General features: G+C 29.0%; 1 protein-coding gene across 1 annotated transcript in view; it reads left to right on the forward strand.

Annotated features, from left to right (window-relative positions):
- Nucleotides 1-10,314: 10,314 nt before the first annotated feature.
- LOC107450648 (kinesin-like protein KIF19) overlaps nucleotides 10,315-14,604 on the forward strand; it is a gene marked incomplete in the record, with an annotated part of 76,142 nt that continues 71,852 nt past the window's right edge. Inside the window, 1 exon segment of the mRNA XM_043039640.2 lies at nucleotides 10,315-10,534. Coding sequence (XP_042895574.2) covers nucleotides 10,481-10,534 — 54 coding nt within the window.

Genomic DNA, 14,604 nt, shown 5'->3' on the forward strand with positions numbered 1-14,604 from the left:
TTTCTCAGTTTCATTCATTTCGTATATACTTATTACAACACGCGTTCTAAATTAGGGTTACTTTGTAAAATATATTAAAGGAGATATTAAAATCTATATACAGTATAATCTTGATCTTCTGAGCTTGTCTCACAAAGTTGTGTACGAAAAACATATCTCTATCAGAACATAAAAAATATGCTTTAGTCAGACTTAGTTGAAGCACAAATAAGATGTATGAGAATTGATTTTTAGAACTATGCAAGACTTCGTTTATTTTTTACATGCTATGCATTTAATGTTGGGTATGCCAAAACCCTGGTTTTTTGGAGGGAAAAAAGCCAATGCATATTTTTTTTTTGTAGTTAAAAAATTTTTGATTGAGGATAACTGGTTTTTTTATAGTATATTCTGATATACATATTCTGAGAAATTGATATAGCAGGAGTGGCCAAGCTCCTACAAGCCATTTTTCAAAATTTAAAATTTTTCGCGAGCCGCAATTAATACTATTTCAAAGGTACTAAATTTTTTTTAACATAAATTATATTTATTAAAAACATATAGGTAAAAGTACAAAATATGTGTACTGAATTTAAAATTAAACACATTTATTTTACTTCTCTTGATCAGGGTGGCCACCCACCTGGAAAACCTTGAAAACCTGGAATTATCAGGGAATTTTTTTATACTGGAAAAAACCTGGAAATATCAGGGAAATTTGGATAAAAACCTGAAAAAATCAGGGAATTTTAAAGAAAAGCTGGAAATTTTTCTTTGATAATTTTTTTAATTTCACTAATTTAAATTATTTACTAATTTTCTTAATTTAAATTATTTCATCCATTATACCCACTTTTTTGAAACGGAAATGTATCGCCAAACAGTTGAAATATCATCAACTTAGCTGTACTTTGCTTGCATCAAAATTTGCTCCATTACAGCTCTGTTAAACTAGAATGCCACATAAAATTCTCACACAGTTGCTAAACGAATGTAGAAACCTTTGACTGCTATGGGACTGTGCAATTTAGGCAAGATTCTGGTGGGGGTGGAAAAAGGGATTGGGATATTAGCTTCTTTTTTTTTTTTAATTCTCTCCTTGGGCTGAATCCATTTATGGCTCAACTTTGTTCCAATGCTTTGGTGGTAATTTTTCTTTCTATTTTGACAAAATGTTTTTGTATTTTTAACTTTATAAAATTCTCCAAAAATTAGTTGGTTATAATTTAATAATAGATTTTATATCGCAGTCTTTTTCTGAAAGCTTTTCTACTCCCAATCAAAGAAATCTGAATTATTTTTCTCAGCAAACCAACCAATCACACATTTTTTTACAATCGCTAACAGCAATGTTTGTCGACAAATCGTTACAATTGTTGCATTAATGCTAATTTTTTCTATTTCATTTTAACCTTTTATAACATATTTTAATTTTAAAAAAAAGTTTTTTTAAGAACCAACTATATATTTATATTTAATTTTACTCTTTTGTTGGTCAATATGATTTTTGATTCGATATTTTGTACCAAAACATTAAAAAATAAATTTAAAAAAATCTTGAAAATTGTCAAAATAAATTATTTTTTTCAAGATGATATGTTAAAAAAATAACATTTTGAATAAAATATTTTATAATATCGACACTTTTCTTGTACACATCCTATACTTTATATGAAAAAAGAAACAAAAACCTGGAAATTTTATGATTTTTATCTGGAAAACCTGGAAAAATCAGGGAAATTTGAAATCGGATTTGAGTGGCCACCCTGTTGATATTCTTTAAAATTTAGTGAGTAATTGGTGACGGCACATCTCAGCAATTCTTTGAGATGCTTGTTCGTTAATACTGATCAGTGTTTGGATTTTTCTAATTTTAAAGTGGAATAAAATTATTCACTTGAGTACGTTGTTCCGAATATTGAAATCATTTACAAGCAGCCCTTTTTAATACAGTATACTTCGAATCTGGTACAAATTTCCAAAATTCAGTAATCGACGTTGACTTATATTTTAATTGTACAGCTTGATCTTGCACCTCAATTAGTTCTAAGTTTGTGTCATAATTATATTAGAAATGGAAAACTCACCTTAAATTGAACAACGTTGCATTTGGTCTTTCATATTAGTTCTCAGTAATTTAAAAAACATTTTGAAACACATACGGAACGATAATTTTTTAAAATATAATAGCACAAAAAGGAAAAGAGAACACGGGGGAGGGGGGTACAGAGCTGATTGTGCTCCGGAAAAAATCCGGATTTCCGGAATTTTCGCTAACAGTGATCCGGAAGTTTCCAGAGATCATGGGTCACAGAAGTTTCCGCAAATCAAATTTTCAAAGGTGGAACTTAAAAACACAGTTTAATTTATTTGTTTGTAAGGAAGAGCCAGAGAGATACTTTATAAGCTTATATTATGATTAATATTCATTTTTTATCAGTAAACAGTTATAATAATGAACTCAAGAAAGAAAGACATATTTGTAAATTTTAATTACTTCTCCAGGTCATCATAGATATGTGTAAAATTTTAAATATATTTTAAAACTAAGAAATATTGAGAAAAAGGAAAAAAAAACTTGTTTAAATTTTTTTCAATTTAAACTGTCTTTTTTTTAAAAAAAATTGTAACTCAATTTTCCGGAATTTTGACTTGGGCTCACAATCACCCCTGCCGGGGTACATTTATGAGAGCCACAAATAATCCTTCAAAGAGCAGGGCCACCCCTGTGATATCGTATATTCTGAGAAATTGATATTCACAATTATTTTTTAACCGTTAAATGTTTAATGAGCTGCATATAGTTGAAATTGCTTAAACTGTTCTTTGAAATGTGTGGTCTGACATATAAAGAAATCATCTAACCTCTACTACCATGATTTCTTTTTTATACTTCTTGCTTTTGAAAAACAAGATCCTTTTTTTTTTCTTTAAAACATAATATAGAATTTATTATGCCTTATTCTTGCATACATGCTCATTATATTTAATTTATCCATTAAGAAAATATAATTTTATCTAACTTGTTTCTCTCATTAACTTTAAAGCAAATTATACATATTTTTTTTTAACAATTTAAATATAATTGCTTAAAAATTTAAAAAGTAATTGTTGTTCGTTACTTGTAGTTTAAACAGATTTTGACTAATTGGTATCAGTAAAGCCTGCTCAAAATTAAAAGACTAATACCAACACAATTTTTAAACTAAAATAATTCTATATTTTTCAATTTGCTATTATATATATTGCCCTTCCCGGTGGTAGGACAAGGGTAGTTCATCTTTTAAAAATAAAGATTAACTCTATTCAGAATCTGTTGGAATGATGCTGTTGCTCAAGGAAGACTCGTGATACCCACAATCACTTTTCTCCCGGGAACGTGGAAACTTCTTTTCACAGTATCTATATTTTCGCGGCATTGATACAATTTTAATAGGCATTAAATATAATACATTCTAACTATATTTGTACATATTTCCGTAATGGTAATAGTGCCCGTAACCGAAAGTATCGCTGGCGCCTAGAACGTGGCTATTTCTTGTTGTTTTAACTGTTAAACGAATTAGTGCCATTTCTCTATTAATTTTGATGTATAGTTCTTAGAGTATATAGCTTTTTTTTTTTCGAGTAGTACTTATCAAAATTAGCTAAGCATCATCCGCATGAATAATAGTTGGACATTTTTTTGCGTTTCTCATAGATTAGTTCAAGTGCTTTTGACATAATATTGCTTATAACGTAGCTTTTTTTTTCAATTTCAATAAGCAATTATTAAAATTAATTGAGCAGTAATAGCGTCAATAATATGGCGATTTTTATATTTCTCTTAGACGATGTTTGTCTAATAATTTTATTTTGTAGTGCAGAACTTTTTTTTGTCATTTTATTTAGCACTCATAGCGAAAAAAAAAAAAAAAATTAATTGACGTCAATAATGTAGCGATTTTTTTTTTTTTACTTTTCTCCTGCATGAATTGGTGTCATTATTAAATTTGCTTCACATCGTACTTAAAATATATAGCTTTTAAAAAAAAAATTTTTCGTTGGTACTTATTACCAAAATTAATTAAGCATCATTGGCATCAATAATCGGCGATTTTTTTAAGTTTCTCTTAAACGAATTAATACTATTTCACATTTACTCTTGCCTTTTTAGTACTTTATTTTAATTCTTTATTTCAATTTGTACATATTGCCGGGATAGCCTGGTCGGTAGGGCGCTGGGCCCATATCCAAGAGGTCGTGGGTTCGATCCTCGCCGGCCGAAGACTCCCCGTGTAGTAAATGGTGACTGATGCACGTTAAATCTGTCGAGTCTCAAAGTCCTCCATGTTCCCACAACAAATCAATACCTCTGGGGGTACTGATCCAGGAGTTTCCTTGTCTTCTGGATTGGTTCAAAATTACAAGGCTACGGAGTTGAACGTAAGTAGTCGTAAACCCATGAAATTGGGTCGGCTGTTCAACGACGGTTATAAAATAAAATAAAATTTGTACATATTGCCAAAATGAATTAAGTCACAATGGAATCAATCAAGTAGTGATTTTTCATGGTTCGTGGCCTAAAAGAATAAGTATCTTCTATTTATTATGTATTTTTGAACGTATACCAAACCTCTTACCAAATGTAATTAAACATTAATGGTGTCTATAATAGTATGGCAATTTTTTATGCTCAATGAATGCCCTTTCTCCATTAATTTTTCTTTTTAATACAGAGCATAATAAATCATTTCTTTTACTTCAATTGCTAATGATTTTTAAATTATTTAGATTTACCGATTCATGTTTTAAAATCATAACTATAAACGAAGTAATTACGCGGATTTAGATAGCTTTAGAAATACTGATTTTGTGGCGTAATTTGCCAATGCTGTCATGTCCATGCTGATCATCGAGTTTGTCTGGCATGACTGAAAAGAAATTAAGTTTTAAAGAACTAGGAAGGAAAAAAAAAAGTTTTTTTTTTAATTAGAGCTATAAGCTAGCAAATATATAGGTAATCTTTAAGCTGTTAGAAAGAAAGAAAATGTATGCAGCAGTCTCATTTTTAACAATGGGGGGGGGGGATTCAATTTTTCATGCGACTCTACCGAACGAAATGAAAATTTCAGGATCGGAGGCTAAATTTGCACCAAGCAGCCGGTGTCCGAATTTCAGGATGATGGAGCAAACTGTTCTTGTTTTTACAAGAGAGAGAAACTCTTCGTTTTTTTATCCTATATTAATAATTCGATTAGCGTTTATCAAGACCACTTGACTATCTTCTGGCATCTTAACGAATATCCATTATACCAGGTTCAATTAAACTCCATATCTATATTTGCTTCAGTTGTGGAATATTGAATATCAATGCAGGTACAAGTAATCTCAAACTAATCGATAGTGCTAAAATTTTCTAGATTATGTTTGGAGCAAGCTTATTTTCTCAATCTTGTTTTATTATATGTACAATAGAAATAGCTGGCATGCTTAAATCACTAAGAAAGTAAACAATACTGCAGTAAATCAAAACTTCCAACATTTAAACTATTAATGCTTGTCTACAAGAAACTGCGAAAATTAAGTCTGCTGTTATGATTTTTATTGTGCTTATAATTTATTGAATCGGAGTTGTTGCTTGCAAAACCCTTTGAAGTATATATATATTTAGTGTACAAAAATTAACTAATTGAGCGAAAAAAAGCTTTATAAATTAACTAATCTGAAAGACTAAACTTAATTCTGTTTTGCAAGGGTCATGTTTACTTCAATCAGAAAAATGTCGTTTCCTTGCAGGGTTCTTAGTTGTCCTGATTTTTATGAGTGATTATCCCATTTTCTAAGAATACAAAAATTCAGATATTTAATGAAATAGATTTGAAAAACCGAAAAGTTTTGATTTTTGATCCATTATATTTTTATTAATATCGTTAGTAGAAATACAAAAATTTGATAGTTCCAATTTTTGCGAGAACCATCTACTAATTTTACCTAGTTCAGACATCAAGCCTTACCTGCAGTATTCATTGTTTTAACTTTTTTTTCTTGGAAAGAAATTCAATTAACAATTTTATGTTATCAAATTTTTATGGTGATGAATTCGAGGATCATATACCTATTTATTATTTATTCCAATGCAATAGCAAATTATGCAAGGTGGACTTGCGTAAATTCAGAATTATTGATTCGTCTCTTTTATTTGATTTTAAAATTGATCATTCCGTAAAATTATTTGATTAAAGAAATCTTAAACTCAATTGCTAATTTTAATTGTATTAAAGTAACATTAACTGATTAATACTATATAATATATTTTTTTTGATGCAACAATAGTAAACAAAATTTTTGAAGTTGTTTTATCCTTGGGGTCCAGTTTTCATCCGAATGAAATATGTAGGGCGAGGAAGAGCATCCTCATATTTGAAAGGTTCGCTTGCAATCGTTTCAACAAATTTTTAGTTTTAAACCATTCAACTTGGAACTGTGGAAGGTTTTTAGAAAAAAGAGATTACAAGATCATACACTTAGGATGTTTGAAACAGCGAGAAGAACTAACTGAATTATATTTTCAACAATCAAAAATTTTATACGCATTTATCTTTAAAATTTATTTTTAAAAAATAAATGTTAATTTTTTTTTTTTTTAGGAAATATAAGAATTTCCTGTTTTGAAAAGCATACGTATTCTTTTAAAAGGGAATTCTTATTTTAAATAACATTATATATATTTTAAAAGAATCTTATTAAGGTTTTAGAATCAAAGTTTTTTTTTTTTAAGGAAGATCTAATTTTCAATATTGTTTTTTTTTTTTAAGGAAATTCTTATTTTTATGAATATTATTATTTTTTAAAAACATTCTTCTTTTTTTAAAATATTTTTAATTATTTTTTAAAAACATGCTAACTATATAGCTTTAAAAACGTTCTTATTTTTCTTAAAAGAAATTCTTTGTATTAAAAATATAATTTATTTTATAAAAATCTTATTTGTTTTTTAAAGTGAATTCGTATTTCGAAAAAAATAAATATATATATATGTAATCTCGAAAGTAATGCCGAGTTTTTAAACAAATTTATAAAACAAAATTTTTATTTTTTAAATCTTATTTTACTCTTCTTACTAGTGATTTTTCTAGTTAATTTTATTAAAACACTCATTATAGATGATTACCTCTTCTAATATTATTATTTTTAGAAACTATCATCTCTAATTACATAAAAAAACGTAGCTAAATTAAAGTGATAAATTTTAAAAATTGCGGTAAGTATTCAAGTTTTTAATCAAATTAAGTTTCATATACAGTGTGCAATCTCAAAAAAACTACACACTGAATACCTCTTGATCCAAGGGTTATAAACAGTAGTGTAAATAATAAACCCGCTGTGCGAGGGGAGGGGCGTATGATCCAGAAATGATACACTATGATAGGTACTCAATTTGCGGCCCACGGCAGCTCTTGAATAGAATAAGAAAAATTATAATTTTTTTTGAAAATTTTGAATTGCGCATTTTGTAGCGAGCCAAATGTAAATTAATGTAGTTTTTCGATCACTTTTTTTTCGGTGGTTATCGCAATAAATTTCCGATTAACGAAGTTTTAAAAATCCCAATATTTTTATTTCGACAAAATTATGATACCTGAATTTCAAATTTTAGTAATCACTTTTAAAGCTCTTTGTGTTCAGTTTATAGTTAATCTAAGTGACTTTTCCATCGAGTTTTAAAAGGTTATTATATCGGATTAACACGTGTTTTATAAAATCTCGATCTTTTTAATGCATGCATTATAACCAAATTAGACATCCTAAAAAAAGTATTTATCACACAAAATTTTCTTTTTCTGAATTAAGAAAATTGTACTACTAAATGAAAATTGCACAACTTAAAGATTATGCTTAATAACCGTTCTTCGTACGAGGTAAATAAAAAAACCAGTACTGAACAACTTTACGAAATCATACCCAAATCTAAAACGCGAATGCTGACACTACTGAAGAGCTTAGTGAAAGAACCAGGTAAGTGACATTCTTAGGGGTAAGTATAAATCAATGAAAATTACAAGGTGGTTGCCTCAATATGTGTAAGTTAACTGTAGCAGAATTGTTTTTGCTTTCACTTTAATCTAAGCATAACTTATTTTATGACTGTCGTTGAGCAGCCGTCCCAAATTTGGGTTTACACCTACTAATGTTCTACTCCGTAACCTAATAATTTTGAGCTTAACACAAAACAAAGGGAGCTCCTGGATCAAACTAGCTTTCGTAGAAAACTTTTTGATGAAACTAACCGCATTTGCGTTTTATGGAGTAGAAAACCTCTCACGGTTAGTCTGATGGCAGGACAACTCTAGCACATGATCCTCTACCACTGAGGATCATAGAGTTATAAATAAGCTGTACTCTATGTAAATATACTCTATGCTGAGGATAGCTTACGTCACTGTGGACGGAATGCGTATAGTTTAACTACATTTAACATCACTTACCGAGATGCTATTTCTAGCGGCCAACTCGTTGTCGAAATTTACTAATATCAAGTGAATTTTTCTGTTACATATATATTCCTTTCAATAGTCAATAGGACACTTATTTCCATAATATCGATATTTAAACTGCGTTTAATTTTAATACTATTAATTCATATTTGTTTTTTATTTAAACTGCACTCACATAGCAAATAAAAAGTAATTGAATCTTAAAGTACATGCACTTTTTGTTGATCAAATAGAACTGTAAGCAAACAAATATCACACTCATATTGGATACAAACTTTAAATATCGATATCTCGGTTACTTTTCTTATTTTAATTAGGATGAAGTGTTTTTTATTATTTTTTTACATGGGACTATTATATTATAATCTAAAATTTATGCTATTAAAATTATTTTTAACTATAATGGATGTGTTAAACAATATAATTTCTTTTAATCCTGTTAGAACTTTCTGTTCTAAACAAAGTAATTTTGAAATTAAAAACAACATATTTATTAATATTTTGCTGTTAATACAGTTAAATAAAAAAATTACAATTTTTTTTTTATTTGAGTCGTTTATCTTTTTTTTTTTTAGTTAGTCTGGTTACGTGTGTATCATTATACCATATATACAATATCATGCCTCATACCAAGAAATGTCCTGATTTTACTGTTTTTTTTATGTCTTGATTTTTTTCGATCTATTACAAAACCTGTCCCTGTTAAGTTTGTTTTTGATAATGCCAGACATACAATTTTGAAAGGGTTGTACTCTAACTTTCACAATCTGCTCCCAATTTTATTTTATTTGAAATGCTAATTGTCGCGGTGTATTAGGAGATAGAGCACTCGCCTCTGAATGACGTGACCGAGGTCAGAATCACAGTTTTGGCTGGTCGATACGAAATCTGCTCCCTCCCCGCACCTACCACAGTACTGACATAAAATATTCTCAGTGGCAGACGGATTATGAGTTAGAATCCCCTTGTCGTCGAGCTAACCGTAAGACGTTTTCGTGGTTTCTATATAACACAAATAGGGGCTTGTGCTTTCAAAAAGTGCAATGCTTGATTCAGAAGTTCCTTTGCCTTCTGGGTTGGCTTTTAAATTACTAGGCTACAAAGCTGAACATTGATAGTCGTAAACTCCAGAATGGGTCGGTTGCTAAACGCCGGGTTTAAAATAAAATAATACAATGGTAATGAATATGTTTTAATTACTAAAAATTACGACACAAGGGACATTACATTTAGTAAAAATTACGACACTTAGTTTGTGGAACTATACTACAGTTGAATTCATTTGTATAAAAATAAGCTGAATAATACAGGCTCTAAAACGTGAATTTACTTTCTCTCCGAAAAAGCCAACATAAATACAAATTTTCATTTAATTTTTGAGGCCTACCTAACTGTTAAAAACTTTCACTTTCCATTTTTTTTAATTTTCTTCCAAATTTTACTTGATTGATCGGCCGATTTTGCTCATTTCGAATATTTCATGTAATTATGGATATTTACTAAGCGATATTAAATTTTAAATAGATGATTTGGTTATGTAACAAATTGGACAGTTAACTTTTTGCCGCAGCTAAAAAAAGTTTACAGTCGTCTGTCATTTATTATTCTTTTGTCAAACTTCTTTCGAGGTTACTGATCTGGGAAAATTTCCAAAAGTTCTAATAACTCAACCATGTTTGACTACCCCTTTTTAACATGACCCAACCGTGTATGAAGGAATATCAGAAAATAACGACAATCCCTGTTTCTTGCGATTCTTGGAATCAATTGTGGTCAGTTAGGAAATCAAATGAAGTGCTTCGACGTAACCACGAGGGGGCGCTTCAAAGCGAAACCACTGGGAAAAAAAGTAATCGCGATCACATTAGTTCTCTTCAGGTAAGTGGTTGAAAAGAATATTTTTTGGAGTGGCGATCGAATTCACTTTTGTCAGAGGAATAAATGTGAGGTTTGAATGGCAGGCGGAATGTTTGAAGTCATAGTAGGACTTCAAACGATTCCGAAGTTAATGAGTGGTTGAAATGCCTAATTATAAATCGCCAAAGACTGACAACTCCAAATCGCAACAGTTGACAGTAAGTTTTGTTCTTTTATTTACTTTTCTGTTTTTTTCGGAGTCTGAGAAGGAGACTAATTTTGATTTTCAATTACAATCTGAGTTGATCGTTTAATTTCTGTAATAACACGCTAGATAAAAAAAAAAAAGTGAATCTGCAGATTTATTTAATACTTATTTACTTTATTTTATTTTATTTATCTTTGAATTGATAAATTAAAACTTATTGAAAACATTTTCTTGTATTTAATTTTACTATTTTGTGACCCTTCCTTAAATATTTATTTCATATTTAAAACAGATGTGAAAGAAAATAATCAACATTAAAAATAAAAAAATATTTTAAGTATTTTTTTTCATCAAACATAAAATATTTGTTTTAGTTCATTTTTTGTTTTTGTTTAGTCCTTTTTTTTCTTTCAAATTTTTTTTCACCATTTAGGCCATAAAATTCATTTTGATTATCGTGTTATTTAGTGTATTCATTTTTTATTCATTAAAAAGAAGAAAACAAGAATAATAGAGTCAATAATAAAATCTTTTATGAATTATTTATAATTTTTTGCATGAGTTAGATTACTTTATTATAGATAGCTGTGAAATTTTAAAACAATTCTTTGGATTAAAACTGGGTATATATTTAAAATGTAGAATTTGTTTCAAATTAAAAAATAACCTTGTTTCTGAGCTATACAATTTTCCATTTTTAAAAGATTCTAAAACTTTTGCTCAAAAACTTTTTTTTCTTCACTTTTTTACACTTCACTTCACTTTTTTACACTTTACTTCACTTTTTTTCGTTAGCTAAAGATAATTATATAATTTTTTTAAAAATTATTAGAGGTAGGTTATCTATCAAAACACAAATTGCATGTGAAAAGGCAATTTGCGATTTGATAGTTTATTTATAAGCAAAACCTTATTAAAAAAATTCAATAAACTTTGATAGTTTTCTGAATTAATTATTTAACCTATTAAAAACTATAATTCGATATTTTTTTTAAATCTCACCTAAATGAGTTAAATTAGTTGTGTATTCGCTGTTGAAAATTTAAAAAAATGAAATGAAGATGTGAGTATAAAGTTTTCAAAAATAGCTATTGAAAAAAATATTTTTTTAATCTCTTATTCATACGCACATTAATACAAAATTTCTTCTGTGTGTATTTTTCTAATACATAGATTTCAACTAGTTAATTTAAACTATATGGCCCTATTGCGCAAGGAAAATATACAGATTATTATTTTATTTTAGAGTAGCATATTTTCCGTAACAAAACAAAGTAATTTCAAAGTAAATTTTTAAAGGAAGAGATTATTTTTTGCTCCCTTATTTCTTCCTTTGACATCAATTTTATCTTCCTATGTAATCAATTTTCTGGAATTGAATCGTTAATTGCGATTTTACTTTAAGTTTTAACTAATATTTTGCTAATAAATAAATTTTAAAAAAAAGTTTCACTTAAAAAATTGCTATGTTAAAAATATTTTAATTCATCTACATAATTTTCGAAAAGAAGTGGGTATCCACAGTCGATTAGTGTAAACAGTAATAATTCCAAAATGAGTTAATTATACCCCTTTTATTTGTTTGTACACTAGATCATATTTCAATCCTTAGAATATATTATTTTGTGATTGATTGGAGTTTTCATCTCTTTTCAATACGGCAATCACTGCTTACATATTTCATTGAACCGTGATGGCTCAGGGGATAGAGCGTTTGCCTTCCAATGAGGTGAACCGGGTTCGAATCTCAGCGATGGCTGGTAGATACGACTTCTGCACCCGGCTCGCTCCAACAACAGTGCTGTCGTAAAATATCCTCAGTGGTAGGTGGACCATGGCTTAGAGTCCCTTTGCAGTTGGGCTACCCGTTGGAGATTTTCGTGGTTTTCCTCTGCGTGTAACGCAAATGCGAGTTAGTTTCACAAAAAAGTCCTCTACGAAGGCGAATTTTCTCTCAATACTTGATCTGAGAGTTCCCTTGTCTTCTGAATGGGGTTCAAAATTGCAAGGCTACGGAATTGAACATTAGTAGTCGTAAACCCCCAAAAAGTGTATCGGCTGTGCAACGATGGTTAGAAAATAAAAAATAAATTTACGTATTTCATTATTTTTATTATTATTTTTTTAAATCAAGGAAAAATAAATGCAAGTCCTTATAGACGGTGCAGCGATTCATCTTGCACAGTTATGCAAGATTTTCTATTTTAAAAAGTTATTACTTCTTTGACCAAAACTAAAATTTAAAAAAATCCTTCAAAAAGCGAAATAAAATAATAGTAATTGAAAATTTGTCTCGCACCCATTCAAAAAGTTAACTTAACTGAGCGTGTTACATTTGTTATTACGAAAAAATTTAAACACTTTTTTGCATGTTTTTTTTAAAACCAAATTAGAGATTTCCATATTAATTGAATTTTGATTTTATAATTCTGCGAAAGTTTTGAGTTGATTTTTGAAATTCCATTTTTTTTTCAGTTATTCCATCGATACTGTTAGAATTTTCATTCTGAAATTATGGTAAAATACGCTGCAGCATTCTGTCCATCCGATTAACCATAGAGATGGTTTGAAACACTTTTATTCCTTTACGGTTTTGAATCAGTTTACAGTTGGTACGGTTAAAAACCGTTAATACAAAACTATACGGTTTTGTAACCATTAATGACTAGCATAGTTTCTAAACCATAGAAATGAAACTTAAAAAGACATTGGGAACCTGCGGGTGCAGCGCTATTTATGCGTCAATGACTGCAACCTTATTTCCCAGGCTCACCGATTAAAAAGTGCAAAACTCTGATAACTCTTCATATATTGAAAGAAAGAATGCAGTATCAATAAAGGAATTCGAACCCCTGTTCAGCGGGTGATGAGATTGACCGAGTAGCCATCTCAGCTACATAATGTACCCAGTAACACGTTACAAAATGGCTTTATAAGGTGGGCGTAGTTGGTGCGGATAGAAAACTAGTTGTTTAACTGTATTATGAAAAAACAATCAATAGAAGTTTTTTTTTCTCACTCTAAACAGTTTGAATATCATCTTTTTTTCAATGGTTATTTGAGTGTTTCGGTTGAATATGGTAAAATAACAATTAAATAAATTGCTATTTAGTAATTTTTTCAGAGAAATTTCTAACAGTTAAGCATTGCAAATATTAGTTTCGTTAAAATTAAAAGATTCAAACTTAATTTACTAGTAATTCTGATTGAGATCGTGCAAATCAAATATTCAGATTTACTTTATTTTGCCATGGACTAGGAATTTATTAGGTTTTTTTCCTTAACCGCAGCTGATAAAAAAATCTAAACAAACATTTGTTAAAGCCATAAAATTTTAACAAATAATAATGTCCCGCTAGAAATTAAAATTATATGGCGTTATAAGCTATTTTATACTAAAAATCCGTTTAGGCAACTTGTTTTCTTCTTGAGCACCCACTGGCATTTATAAGTTATAAATTGTAATTTTAATTGTTTAACTATTCTCTATTTAAAGCTTGTCTGAAAATAATTTCATAGTGTTGAATTTTATGTTTCACTCAAACAGATTGATAGATTTTCTTGAACAAATATATCATTAAAGAATTCCTTTTAACTATTACCATGTAACTAACTGATTGGTGAAGATACTATTTCAATGCCAAGCTAACTGACAAAAATTGATTGATGATGGCACAAAATTCAATAATATCATATAGGTATCTAAATATCTCCTGCCCTTTAAAAGTAGTTTCTTTTCCCTACTCTTAATGATCCAGTTTTTCTTTATGGGGTAAAAAATCATTTATTGGGCGTCGGTGGAGTATGATTTTGTTATTGGAGGGCTCTTATTGTCCTTTGAAATTATGTTTTTTGAAGAATAATAGGCTATTTCTATAATTGTTATAATTTTGCCACATTTATTCTTGACTGTTATAAAATTTTTTGTCTATCTTTAACCCACGCAACTGTGCTAATTATAAAAATTTCGTGAAATGTCAAATATGACGGAAACCCCCAGTTTTGTAGAAATAAAAAGTGTTTTTTTAATCTAATTTCTCTCTCTCTCTCTCTCTCTCTCTCTCTCTATATATATATATA

The sequence above is a fragment of the Parasteatoda tepidariorum genome, chromosome 7 (assembly GCF_043381705.1).
Source record: "Parasteatoda tepidariorum isolate YZ-2023 chromosome 7, CAS_Ptep_4.0, whole genome shotgun sequence".
NCBI lineage: Eukaryota > Metazoa > Arthropoda > Arachnida > Araneae > Theridiidae > Parasteatoda > Parasteatoda tepidariorum.